Below are 14,562 nucleotides of genomic sequence, written 5' to 3'. Positions count from 1 at the left end.
TGTAGTGCGCAGGCGCGGGGTTCTGAGGGCGCGCTCGGCAGTAATGGCGCCGGCTGGGATGTGATTGGTGACTCTGGGAGTCTCCGCCCGATCTGTCCTTACAAGGCGTCACGTGGGCTGTAATTATTGACAGGATTTTGGTCCATACTTGGCCGGGTCGCATAGTTACTTTTTCCACCAGACTTCTGCAGTTCCAGCAACCTGATTGGTTGTTTGGGTTTGCTGATTCACCGCCCCTTCACTGGGGAGTCACCGGAGCGCGACCGGAAGCTTGGTAAGCTGGAGAGGAGCTGAGGTGGAGTGTGCTTGTGGTGTGCTAGCATGTGCTCATGTTTATACAGTACATATGGTACGTGTATGTGCTGTGCTAGTGCGTGCTCCTGTCTATGCAGTACATATTAGCACGTGGCTGTGTTATGTGGCGCATATTAGTGTGTGGATATGTGTGTTAGGCTCTGTGTGGTGGTGTGTTAGCATGTGCTCATGGGTGTATGTAGTTTGCATGTATGTGTTGTGTTAGTGTCTTATACAGTCCATGTGGTGTGGTTGTGTGTGGTACATATTAGTGTGTGTAGGCTGTGTGTGGTGTAGCCAGAGCATATAAGCGTGTGGTTGTGTGTATGTACTAGCATGTTGTGTGTATTCAGTATGTTGAAGCATGTGCAGGCTTTGTATGTGTTGTGCAAGTGCGTAGTTGGCGCGCAGCTGCGTACGCGGGGCTTGGTTGGCGCGTGGCTGCGTATGCAGGGCGTAGTTGGCGTGCGGGTGTGTGCGTACGCGGGGCGTAGTTGGCGTGCGGGTGTGTGCGTACGCGGGGCGTAGTTGGCGTGCGGGTGTGTGCGTACGCGGGGCGTAGTTGGCGTGCGGGTGTGTGCGTACGCGGGGCGTAGTTGGCGTGCGGGTGTGTGCGTACGCGGGGCGTAGTTGGCGTGCGGGTGTGTGCGTGCGGTTGTGTGTATGTGGGGCATATTAGGCGTGCAGCTGTGTATGTGGGGCGTAATTGGCGCGCGCGCTAGCATGTGTCTACGTGGGGCGTATTTGGCGTGCGGCTGTGTACGTGGGGCGTAGTTGGCAGTGTGTATGTCGGTACGTGGGGTGTAGTTGGTGTTGGGGGTCTTCAACGGAGACCAGTGCTGAAGTTGCCTGAGTCCAAATTTAAAGGAAAGGTATAGCGAGTACTCGGAGAACCATAAGAACCCACTACACACACAGCATAGTGAATCTAATGAATTCTGCTTTATTGTGAACATTGCCAATTCTTATACAAGAAGAAGAAGGCGTATCCAAATGTTGCCTGGTACAAAGATTACTGGTACAATGGTGAAACTACTTACTGGTACAATGGTGAAACTACTTACTGGTACAATGGTGAAACTACTTACTGGTACAAAGGTGAAACTACTTAGGACTTATTGACATCTACCAAATAGTCTCATAGCTCAGCCACAGAATTTACCCGTCAGGATATTGCTGGTGCATTAGACAATAGTTCTATAATAATTATGTGTCTTCTCTGTTAACATAGCTTTATTTGTCTGTTGACTCCTTATCTGGCGCCTTGTGTCTTATCACAATGTCCTTGGTGCAAGGTCCAGACTGAAACCTAGTCATATCTAAGTTAATGTCTTCATTGTTCTATTTATCCTTATTTTTCTTATGTTATGTTACTTAGAAACAAGATTAACCCTTAACATCCCCCATTTGGACATCAGAGCCACCATTATCTCCTGGTGCTGTCACCCGTTGGTGCTGACTCCAGCCGGATCCCCAGGTAGGAATGGTGCACTCTATGTCCATCTAGGGTGTCATGATATTTAAATGGGTGCCGAAAATCGGCTTTTAGTACATTTTGCTACACATGAAATTATTATCTTTATTGCAACATATGCACATAAGATTATCATTACTACTTGTAATATACTTTGTAGAATTCCCATGAACCATCCTCCCAGACCAGAGAACCAATTAGCGGGATTACGAAAGCTAAACCACCCCTGATCTTCATTCTGTTTTATGCTGGCAGCTATTTTCCCTAAGTTATTGATTCTTTGGTGTATGGATTCTGAGTGATCAGAGAGATTAAAACAACACATTCCCTCAAATTCCTCACATCCGTGATTTAACGTGAGTAACAAGTAATCTATAGTGGGCCTATTTTGCAGGGCCGCCTTTCTGACTCCTTGTATATCTAGTAGGAGGAGATCCAGAGCCTGGGAGGTGGCATTTAAACCTTTTACCATGTCACATGCTAGGCCATTGATTACTCTTGCGTTATATTGGGCCAATCCCGGGGTACCTATGATACTGAAAGCTATTGCCGTGTGTTCAGAAAAACTAAGTAGAGTGGTTGGTCCTTCACAACTACTGTCACGCAGCAGCCCCCCAGCACTACCGGCCCCCAGCACAGACGCCCCCCCGACCCATGTACTGACCTTGTGGATGCTTGGATGCTCCGCTCCTCCTGTGCCCAGCGCCCTCCAGCAGCGATGATCTACCGCGCACACTGTGACGTCAGTGTGTTGCAGGACGCCTTCTCCCCCGGAACCAACAGGTAGGAGACGACGGGGGGAGGAGGATTCTGGTGCACACTAACATCACAGTGTGTGCTGGGATCAGCGCTGTTAGTAGTGCTGGTTAATGAATACCAGCAGGGGAGCCGCGGCCCCTGCCGGTATTCATTAACGGGGGAGCGGCTGCGTGTCAGCGACTATGGCTACGCATGTCAGTGCTGACATGCGTGTCATAAGTTCGCCATCACGGGTCTAGGCCGTATGCACCCCTCTTATATCTAACTGTAGGTTCGTAGGGAGCTGGCTTTTGATACATAAGGATTCTTAATCGGGACAATGTGCACGGTCCTCCTGAAATATTCGCGGGGATGTATGTATAGGTAAGATTCCCACATGACAGAACCCAACCCGTCGGTAACTTAACATGTTTAACATAACTAGGGCTCTTAACTGTTTGATTACATTTCATATGATTGACTAGCTTTCTACATTTGTCTGTAGTGCGGTTGCAAAGAATGTAGGAGGCGTTTGTTGCCTGATTAGGGGTTGTTTTGACCTGCTGGCACTGTCCAATTTCCGTTGGGTCACAAGTGAAATTATAACATACCTCAGCCTCGGCTACATTCCTTACCTGACACCTAGTCATATTGGTCCATTCGGTGTGGGCAACTTCCCTACAATCCGGGCAATATTCATACACATTTAAGAAGGTATTTGAGGCTGTTACATCAGCTTCTTCCACATCACTATCATTATGCGTTATTGAATATATATCTCGGAAGGTTTTTACAGGAGTGGGGACGGATAATAGACAAGTCCGCAAAATGTCCTCTCTACTCCTGAGGTTGGGCATACACATGTGGGAAATATTTAATACGTCTTTTGCTAGATATTCCCACATATTGGGATGTCCTTCTGCCTATCCAGTCCATCGCTCCTCGATGCAGATCGTTTGTGGTGGTGTTTCCCAATAAGAGGACAGTCCGATAAGACAAAATGCAGTCACCGTGGAAGCAATTCCCAATATCCCCCACCCAAACAACGCCGGGAGCCCACCCATTACTTTTCCTCCAGTTCAGGAACTTTCTTGTAGTGGGAAGCGTGTATCCAAGTACCTCTTCCCTCTACCTTCACTGAAGTAGGTGTTGTCAGCAGAACTTGATATGGTCCGTCAAACCTTGGGTCCAAGGCCTTTCTTACGTGTCTTTTTACGACCACCCAGTCTCCAGGCTGCAAGGAGTGAGTGCCCTCTAGGTTGTCAGGGTCTGGAATTGAAGAAAACACTAGATCGTGTGTTACTTTCAGCTTACGACATAGTTCTTGTACATACTCAGTAACTTTATCACATCCCTGCTGGAGAGCCTGTGGGTGATACAGGCCTAATCTTGGCACGGAGACGAACAGCACTTCGTATGGGGAGAGACCTGTTTTTCGATTGGGGGTGGTGCGCACAGAGTAAAGAGCCATCGGGAGGCACTCGGGCCATGGTTTTCTAGTTTCAGCCATGGCTTTTTGGATTTTGAGTTTTAAAGTACCATTAAGTCTTTCTACTTTTCCCGAAATCTGCGGATGGTAGGGAGTATGGAAGGCTTGTTCCACTCCTAATGCTGACATAACTCCTTGCATTAGTTCACCAGTAAAGTGTGTACCTCTATCGCTTTCAATGGTATCTAGGACCCCGAATCTACATACCAACTCTGACACCAGTTTTTGTGCAGTGGCTCGTGCAGTGGCCCTGCCCACCGGATATGCCTCAGGCCACCCGGAAAAGAGGTCCACACATATGAGCACGTACTCATACCTTCCTGATTTGGGCAGCTGGATGTAGTCAATCTGTAGTCTCAGAAAGGGGTACAATGGTCGGGGTGAGCATTTCCGAGGGGTTTTCACCACCTGACCAGGATTGTGTAACGCACACACTTCATATGCCTTGACATATGCTTTTGCCATCCTGTCAAACCCTGGGGCATACCAAACCTTGTCTACCATTGAAACCATAGCATTGCGCAAGGCATGTACCTTTCCATGGGCCAGTGACACCAGATTGGGGTAGGCAGCGGCCGGCAAGCATACCTTAGTTCCCATCATCCACACATCCCCCTACTTGCTTTCCTCCACCTAGGACCCAACGTTCCTCTTCTGCCTTAGTGGGCTTGAGTACCACATCAACAGGGAGTGTGAGTCCTGTCGGGGTGTTCTCACCCTTCTCAGAGGTTCCCACCTCCGTATCCGGGTGAGGGGCTGACCGAGTCTTTACCTTGTTGCACACATGGTCCTTTCTGTCCAGTAGGCCTGCAGCTTTAGCTGCTCTATCGGCCTTCTCGTTGCCCTTACTCTCCATGGACTGACCCTGGGTGTGTGCCTTAACCTTCACTATGGCCACCTGTTCTGGCAACATGATAGCCTTCATCAATGCACTTACAGCTTCACCATCCTTTATCGGCTTGCCTTGAGCTGTGAGGAAGCTCCGTGCGCGCCAAATAGGCCCATAGTCGTGTGCCACACCAAACGCATACCTGGAATCTGTGTAGATGTTGGCAGTTACACCTTCAGCTAGTTTGCAGGCCTCAGTCAAAGCACACAGTTCGGCCTCTTGTGCTGACACATGTGGAGGCAGTGGTTTACTTATCAGTACCTCGTGCAGAGTGACCACAGCATAACCCGTGACAAAACTGCCCTTCTCATTCAGGTATCCAGATCCATCCACAAACATTTCAAGGTGGGGGTTTAGGAGAGGTTTGTCAGTGACATGTGCGAACCCAGCTGTCTCCTGCTCCATGAGCGCTGCACAATCATGCTGGTGTTCTGTGTCAAAGGCCTCCTCCTCATCATCAGTCAGAGAATTTGCAAAAAGCTGGTCCCCTGTACTTACTCCCCCATTTGAATCAGTGTCACCTAATGGTAATAAGGTGGCCGGATTCAAAGTGGTGCAACGTTGAAATTAGACATTGGATGAAGAGTGTACTGCAAGTTCCATTTTGATCTGTCTAGCAAGGGACAGATGTCTACGGCTTACCTGTGTCAGGATTCCATGTACATCATGAGGGGTGAGGACTACGAGGGGGTAGTCTAAGACCATCTCAGAGGCTTTCTCAAGTAGTGCTTGTACTGCCAGAACTGCTCTTACACAGGAGGGTGAACCCCTGGCTACTGCGTCAAGATGTGCACTGTAGTATGCTACAGGGCGCTTTTTGTCACCATGCTCTTGTGTGAGGACGGCAGTAGCATGTCCCGCCATCTCAGTCACGAACATTTGAAAGGGTTTATCATAGTCTGGCAGGCCCAGTGCCGAAGCACTGGTGATCTGTATTTTCAGCTGATGGAAAGCTGATTCGGCTTCCGGAGTTAAAGCAAACTGCTTAGAACCCAGGCAGTCGTACAGAGGCTGCATGGTCATGGAGGCAGAGCGGATCCATGGCCGACAATATGAAACTAACCCCAGAAACGTCCGCAACTGAGCATGTAAGGTAGGGAGGGGCATGTCCTCCACCACCTTGGTACGTTTTGTACCAGGACCTAAGCAGTGACCAAGAAACACAACATGAGATTTGCAGAACTGTAGTTTGTCTTTACTGGCTTTACACCCACTGTTTGCAAGAAAACAAAGGAGGCTCAGGGAAGCCTCTATGCAGATAGATCTGTCTGGTGCACAGAGCAGTAGGTCATCGACATATTATAGGAGGGCCACTCCGGGCGGGGCGGCCCAAGCATCAAGCACTAACATCATACATCTGGTAAACTGGTTGGGGCTATTTTGCGCCCCTTGAGGTAGGACGGTCCAACAATACTGTTTTCCTCGGAACGTGAATGCAAACAGATACTGGCAGTCAGGGTGCAGCGGAACTCAAAAGAAAGTGTTAGCAAGGTCCACCACTGTATACCAGCAAGTTCCGGAAGGTATAGTTGATAACAAAGTATGTGGGTTGGGGACCAACGGTGTTTCCAAAACAGTCACTTTTTTAATTTCCCTTGAATCGTAAACTATACGGTAGGTGTCTGGTTCGCCCTTCTTTCCTTTCTTTTTTACTGGGAAGAGTGGAGGAGACACAAGGTTTTAAAGCATTCAAGGCACATAATTCTGTAACAGTGGAGGCTATTGCATCTTCCTGTGCCATGGCAAGGGGATACTGGCGAATCATGGGGGCTTTTCCCCCATCTTTGAGGTACACCATGACCGGGGGTACTTGGAGATGCCCCAAGTCAGTCTTCCCCCTTGCCCGTAGAGTCTCTGGTACTGCTGAGAGAACATGTGCATCTTCTGGGGTCAACATATAGACAGTACAAGAAGGAGGCAGAGTGACCAAATCTGCTGCCATAAGACAGAATACTTGGTGGTCGGCCGCGGAGGTGCTGACATGAGCCTCACCCGAAGGGGGAAGCTGGATGCAGCACCCCAGGGGTCCCATCACATCGGTTCCCATAATGCAATCCCCAGCGGGTGACACCAGGAAGCGAATGAGGACTCGTGACCCCTGAAAACAGACTTCCACGGGCTCTGTCTCTCTCATTGGTGTGGGATCGCCAGAAATACCAAATGCCACCTGGATCGTATCAGATAGGGGAAGGTTAAGGTCGCGGACCGTTTTGCGACTAATACAAGACTTGGTTGCGCCAGTATCTATTAAGAAAGGCACCTCCTCCCACCCCCCCACCCCCTATTTCTAGTGGCTGAAAAATTTGAGTCCCCCTATCTTCAGCGCTCACCAGGGCTATGAGGGCAGGATTGCCAGGACTTCATTGGTAATTAACATAGCTGCCTCCGCCTTGTGGGACGGTGGGTGCAGCTTGTCCCCCACCCTGCTGACTGTCATTGTTTTGTTGCTGTTGTCTCGGTCTTCTAGGAGCTCTGCAATCCCGGGCCAGGTGTCCGGGTTTCCCGCAGTTATAACACTTGCAGGTCTCCCGTGGAGGTCTGTCAGACATCTGAATCTTCCCACCTTGGTTGCTATAGTACTTAACCGCCACACCGGGGCGCTTCTCGTCCATAGCAAACCCTACTGCTTTTTTGTATAAGTCTCTGGGTCTGGCCTGTCGCCAGTCAGGGGTACAGGCCTTTTATCTTGTCTGCCATTGATGAGCCAACGCCTTGCATGAAGGCCTCGGTCATCATGGTGTCATATACTTCCGACGGACAGTTATTCAAATTCATATCACTAGCCTTTGTCTCCAACTGTCCGTAGTAACAATCAATTGTCTCATTTTTCTCCCGTCTACAGGTAGTCAGGGCAGTTTGTCTTTCTCTATTTTGGGCGTCTGTCCATCTATGGAGTTTGCGTAAAAACTCCCTACCACTCTCCTGGGTGTATAATGAGGTAGGTGGGTGGGTCAATCGGCAAGCCGTGGACACAGTACTATATAGTCCCTCCGGTAATTTAATGCGGGCTAAGGTTTCTAAATCAGCCCATGCGGCAGTATAGTTTTTCTGTATTATCTCTAATTTACAGTGGAAGGCTGCCGGTTCAGTCTCTGGGTCAGGAAGTTGTTGGCATAGGGCCATTTGGTTGGTAACTGACCAGGGGCGCCAAGAGGTAACCGTCCGTTTGTCTTTGGTGACGGACCGCGCAGGTGTTGGCGCCTGAGCTTCGTCCGTTGAGTCTGCACCTTCGGGCACATCCGCTCCTGATGTTGATGTGTGTACTACAGGGTGGGTGCTTATGCTCTTACTTTCGGTAATACCAAAGGTGACAGGATAAATGCACTGACCACGGGGTCGGGGAGTCCCACAGACAAAACATGTCTCCCTCTGACAGGCATTTTGTTGACCGCACCTGGGACAATCCCAAGCAGGCCCTCTATTTATGTTTTCTTTATTTTGCGTTGCTGGAGCTGTTGCTACGGGATAGGTCGGTGGTGCTTCTTCCGTTGATGGTAGTGAAGGGTATAGACCAGTTGGCGTAACCGGAGGGGGAGGCAAGGGACAATAGACTATTATGCCCTCTGGTCTGGACTCAGAGTCTCAGTGTTCCTCATTAGCCTTTTTGCTATAGTCTAAAATGGCTTTCATACCTCCCTCTAGACCTGTGTCTCGTATCTCCTTCCAATTCTTATCATGATACTCAGACCAAAACTCATAATTAAATATTCCCGCCTTTTTAAGGCCTATTTGTTTGTATATTTTATACGCCTGTCTGCATATGTCTCCCCCTTCCCTCTCCTTAATTATCTCTATAGGGGTCAGATAAGTCTTAGACTGTTGAGACCCCATTTTCAACCACGAAGGTATTCTACTCCCACTATTCTTCACTAAGTATACAGGACCTTATTTCACACAGTTGCACTAAGGACACTTAGTCCCTGGTCCTGGAATAGTTTTGCGGAATTACTACAGCAATCCCTTAGACTACTTAGGGGGGTTTAGGGGAGACCAGACCTCTCCTCTAAGGGAACTTTTAGTTATATTATAGCAGATCCAGTAAAAGCAAATTACTACAGGCAACATGGCATGAAAATATCCCAGTAGTGAGTTCTTCCGTCTATTACAGTTTCATGAACAAACTACACAAAGAGGCGGGGAATAACGCATGCAGTGACTAACCTGTAAACAGTAGACACAAGTCAGGGGAGCCCAGAGCAGATTATGGCAAGACAAGGGCTTACCTTACACCGGTGTTTTGTAGATCTGGGGTCCTGTGATCCTGGTCCTGGGTTGTTGGCAGTTGGTGTCGTCAGGTATCGGCTGCAGGTGAAGAGGAGTCCCCGCCCCACGTTGGGCGCCAAGTAAACTGTTGGGGGTCTTCAACGGAGACCAGTGCTGACACACACAGCATAGTGAATCCAATGAATTCTACTTTATTGTGAACATTGCCAATTCTTATACAAGAAGAAGAAGGCGTATCCAAATGTTGCCTGGTACAAAGATTAGTGTTACAAAGGTGAAACTACTTACTGGTACAAAGGTGAAACTACTTAGGACTTATTGACATCTACCAAATAGTCTCATAGCTCAGCCACAGAATTTACCCGTCAGGATATTGCTGGTGCATTAGACAATAGTTCTATAATAATTATGTGTCTTCTCTGTTAACATAGCTTTATTTGTCTGTTGACTCCTTATCTGGCGCCTTGTGTCTTATCACAATGTCCTTGGTGCAAGGTCCAGACTGAAACCTAGTCATATCTAAGTTAATGTCTTCATTGCTCTATTTATCCTTATTTTTCTTATGTTATGTTACTTAGAAACAAGATTAACCCTTAACATTGGCGTGCGGCTGTGTGTACATGGGGCGTAGTTGGCGTGCGGCTGTGTGTGCGTGGCGGGTGCGGGTGTTTGTACGTGGGGCGTAGTTGGTGTGTACATGGGGCGTAGTTGGTGTGTGGGGGGGGGGGGTGTACATAGGGCGTTGTTAGGGTGCAGGTGTGTGTGGTGTATTTTGGCGTGTGTGTGTGGGGGGGGGGGGGCGCGTGCGGTTCTTTGTGTTGTGTTGCTGCTTTGACCTGTGGACAGCGGTTGGATAGGAATCTCCTCCGGTTGCTCCTTGCCTGTTCACACTGAAGTTCTCCTTTACTGTCTTGTGTCTTTCTCAGATGTTGATGTGTGCTGCGTGTCGGGATCTGTGCATGTGTGCTGCTTGTTGGGATCTCTATTTGATGCATGTTACGTGATTGTAAAGTTGCTTTCTCCACTTCTGCAGCTCTCACTTGGGATCTCGCTCTTCTCTTAGGTTTTACTGTTGTGTTTCTGCAGCGGGCAGGAGAAGCGGCATGGAGGATGTAGAGAGCCTGACCGCATATTGACATTTTCCACACCAGTTGATCACTATACAGCAATTCCAGCAACCTGATTGGTTCTCGTCATAGATATTGGTTAGCTGACTCTCACCGCGCCTTTTGAGATCGGCACACGAAGAGTTAATGCAACATGGAAGCTACTGAAGAAAATGATTTAATTATTCCAAGAAACAGCGGGATTTTGGTCTCCAAAAGTAATGGTACCGCTCTGTTGAGATTACGTTGCAAAACAAAAGAGGAATTTCAGCAATGGAAGGAAGAATATGAAAAATTAAACTATGTAACTTACAGAGTCTTACGAGGAAGAAATTGTGAGGCCAATAGAGTGTTACTAAAGGTAACTAACATGTTGACAATCGCGATCTGTATAAGATTAATAAAACGTATTTAATTGAAAAATACATTTAAAAAATGAGGTCAGTTACAAGCAAACGTCGTCTTTTACCCTTTACTGGATGTGGATGATGACATACAGGACTAGTATAGTATTTTTAGGGTTAGAACTGTGTCTTGTCTTTTTTTTTTTTATTGCTGGAGGGGGTGAGATGGTCCATAATGGAATGAAAACTTGCTGATTGCGGTTACTTTATATTGTCAGCTCCTTTTATAGCTTCTTCGTTTACTTAATTTCTGAATTCACTTGCTAGCGTATCTGGGTTACTGTATTTTACCGTGTATAAGACGCTATTTATTAACAAAAATTTAACCCCTCAAATCGGGGAGCGTCTTATACACGGTAGTCAGGAAAATCACGCTGTATTAGCGTGATTTTTCCTGACTACACCGCTGCTTTACGGGTTGTGCAGCGGCGGCATCTAAAGGGTGCCCGACCCGTGAAACACCTTCCTACTGACAGCGACATAACATACAGACATTCCATTACATGATACTTCCACTCTTCAGAGGAAGTCCTGGTCCCGTTGCTATGGGGACCGCACAGAGGCCGGTTCTGATTGACAGACAAAGCAGGAAGGTTACCGGGTGTTTATAATCCCTGTTCTACATGTGTATGTCATGTCATGTAATGGAATGTCTGTATGTTATATCTATCTGTAATGTGTGTATGTTATGTCTGCAGGAAGTGGTTTCACGGGTTGGGCACCGTTTACATGGCGCCGCAGCTCTCCGCTCCGCAGTGCTAAGGGAGCCCGACCCGTGAACAGGTACTAGGGACAGTATATTTAAATATACTACAGTACAGATTAAATTTTGGGGGGTTAAGTTAGGGCGGCGTCTTATACACAGTAAAATACAGTTAATATGTGTCAATGCATAATTTGGTCATAAAAAAGGTAAATTTGTAGAACCAATGGGATGGGTGTTTGACACTCTTTATAGCGCTGGTGAGAAATTTCTAAGGGGCAAAAACAAAACATATTTTCCAGTTAAAATATAGAGTTTGGGATATACTCGCCGTATAAGACTACCCCTCCGGCGATTGGCTGATGATTGCTCCTGCAACATCACCCCCATTTTCCGCACACATCCACTCATGCTCATCCACCATCACTCTCAGCATCCACACACAGACACCTGCTCACATAGCTAGCCGCCCTCTCACTTACACAGCCACCCTCTCACACACACACGGCCATACTCACTATCACCGGCGGGTGCTGCAGGCAGCCGGACACTTCCTGGTTGCGTCACCACGAGACATCACTGATGCAATGACGCAACCAGAAAGTATCCGGCTGCCTGCAGCACCTGCCGTATAAGATGACCGCCGACTTTAGAGAAGATTTTGCTATGTTAAAAAGTCGTCTTATACGCTGGAAAATACATTAAATAAGATTTTTTTTTATAGTATTTTATTGTTTTCTGTATTATTGGATACACTAATTGCTTTTATTATTTTTTTTAGCAATCGTACAGATGCCATCACAATACTGTACCAGCTTATCACAAAGTGAAAAAACCTTCGAAAAAACATACCAATTGTCCAAATAAGATGTCTGTAACTATTAAAGTAGTGGTAAAGAAAAGCAGGTACAGTGTTTAGCCTATAGATGTCTAGCAATGTATTAGCAAATAACTTCGCAAACCCCCGTAATTAAGCAAATTGCAGGGTTAATTATTCGTTTTTTTTCTTCTTTAAAGGTCAGCTGATAAGTTCATGCCTGAATACCCCACTGCGGTTGCATTTTCTGGAGCTCACAATCACAGAGTTAAATCAGCAGAGAGCCTGAAGTTTCGGGATGTGGGGCCAGAAGTACGCTTAAAACTTATAGAATTTTTCAAAGCTGGTAATGGCCCATCACATGCTTTGGAACTACATAAACGGGACCTGATGGAGCAATACGATGAAGATTATGAGCGGGTTGCATGTGATGCTGCTCGGTGTCCCTCATTATGCTGGGTTCAACATCTGTACGCCACACTATTTAAAGAAAAATATGGTGATTTTACAAAAGAAAAGATTTTGGAGTCAATTGTTTCCAGAGTAGAAGTTTTAAAAAGTGAAGGTATTAAGATTACTTGCAGCACTTTATCGGACAACTTTTGTATTAGTATGTGCACACCTATTATGGAAAGGGTTCACACATTGAAGAGTTCTGGGAGTATTTGCTTTATCGACTCATCTGGGAATGCCGACCGATACAATTGCAGAGTATTCCTAATAATGACTGACAGCTGTGTGGGTAGCCTACCCCTTGGAGTTTTGTTAACAAGCTCCGAGTCTGAGAAAGTACTACTTCAAGCTCTTCAAGATTATAAGTTACTTTTAACCGACAGTGCCTTTGGTGGACGAGGAAAACTTGGCCCACTTGTTTTCCTAACTAACGATTCTAAGGCTGAGCAGAATGCTATAAAGAATGTATTCCCCAGTTCCACCATACTTTTATGCATCTTTCATATTTTGCAAGCTGTTTGGCGTTGGTTACTTGACTCTAAGCATGGCATTTCGAAACAGGAAAGACTGGAGAGCTTTACAAAAATAAGACGACTTCTGTACAGCAGTTCACCAGAGGAATTTGAAGTATTATTGTATAATCTTATTACCTCTGAGCTTTCTCCTGCCCTTCGATTTTATGTTGAAAATCTGTGCCGCCGTCGTGAGCGTTGGGCTTTATGCTTTCGAAAAGACCTGCCCTGTGGGAATAACACAAACATAACTGAATCTGCCATTCGTGTTCTAAAAGATCAACTCTTTCTACGTAACAGAGCATACAGCGTTGTGCAGCTCTTGCAGTTCCTCATTTCAGATTTAGGCTTGTACTATGAAAGAAAACTTATTAATGTTGTTAGTGGAAGGTCAGAACAATATCTACAATCCATGGACAAAATTAATGAAAACCAGTGCAAGGATCTTCTAGTAAAAATAATAGAAAATGGTTTGTATAAAGTCAAGTCAAGAAGAAGTGATGATGTCTGGTACACTGTGGATTTACAGTTAGGTCTGTGTGAATGTTATATAGGCAGAAATGGTGGACCATGCAAACACAAGCATGCAATTACTTTTCAGGAAAATATCAGCTGTCAAAATATACTTGCTTCAGACTCTGAGACCAAGAAACTTCTGTTCTGGGTTGCAACGGGTAATAATAATATTCCCGAAGGTTGGTTTGGATCATTACCTTTCCACAGTCCTCAAAAGTTACAATCACAGGCGGAAGGTGATGAGGTAGAAGAACCAAACTGTAATAATGAAAACAACAACTTTAAATTGTCTGAATCAGTAGCTACAGTGAATTATTTGGAAGAAACCTGCAGAATGTTGTATGAAATTGCTGATGATCTTATATGCAGAGAGCGAAAAAATGAAGCTGAATATCACGCTGCAATTACAGCTTTTCACAAAAAGTACTTTGCATTACAAACTGATTCTTCAATTCTGACATTTTTGCATTCCCCTCCAGACAAGATGAGTGGTAAGTAATGATGGTGGCCTCCATAGTAGAGCGGAGGGGAGGTTTACTAACAGGAGAGGAGGGGTCATAGAAGCGCAGAGGGGTCATAGAAGCGCGGAGACGTCTGTGCTGTAGGCCGGTCCTCAGAGGAGGGTGAGGCCGGTGTCACCGGACCTCCGCTACCTCGCCCCCTTTTTCCTTGGCCCACACTTGCAGGTGGTGGTGGCGGCGAGGATCCCCTCCCTCTTGTCTCCACTTATCCCGCTCTTTTCGCTGTGCCCCTGGGTGGTTGGGTGGAAGGATATAGTTGCCCCCTAACCTGCTCTGACCCCTTCGTAACCTGTGGTGGCCGCTAGTATCATAGTAACAGAGTATATTAGGCTGAATTTAAAAAAATGTCCATCTAGTTCAGCCTGATTCAACCTCCCTGTTGATCCAGAGGAAGGCAAAAAACCCCAAGAGGCAGAAGCCAA

General features: G+C 46.7%; 1 protein-coding gene across 1 annotated transcript in view; it reads left to right on the top strand.

The window, feature by feature from the left end:
- The first annotated feature begins 116 nt into the window (after positions 1–116).
- LOC136583249 (uncharacterized) overlaps positions 117–14,562 on the top strand; it is a 47,250-nt gene continuing 32,804 nt past the window's right edge. The window contains exons 1-4 of the mRNA XM_066584234.1: positions 117–274; positions 10,172–10,575; positions 12,103–12,227; positions 12,339–14,110. Of these exons, the coding sequence (XP_066440331.1) occupies positions 10,369–10,575; positions 12,103–12,227; positions 12,339–14,110 (2,104 nt within the window). The 5' untranslated portion in view covers positions 117–274; positions 10,172–10,368. The remainder of the gene's footprint in view (positions 275–10,171; positions 10,576–12,102; positions 12,228–12,338; positions 14,111–14,562) is intronic.

This window comes from Eleutherodactylus coqui, chromosome 1 (assembly GCF_035609145.1).
Source record: "Eleutherodactylus coqui strain aEleCoq1 chromosome 1, aEleCoq1.hap1, whole genome shotgun sequence".
NCBI classification, from domain to species: Eukaryota; Metazoa; Chordata; class Amphibia; order Anura; family Eleutherodactylidae; genus Eleutherodactylus; species Eleutherodactylus coqui.
This window is presented reverse-complemented; position numbering and strand designations above follow the sequence as displayed.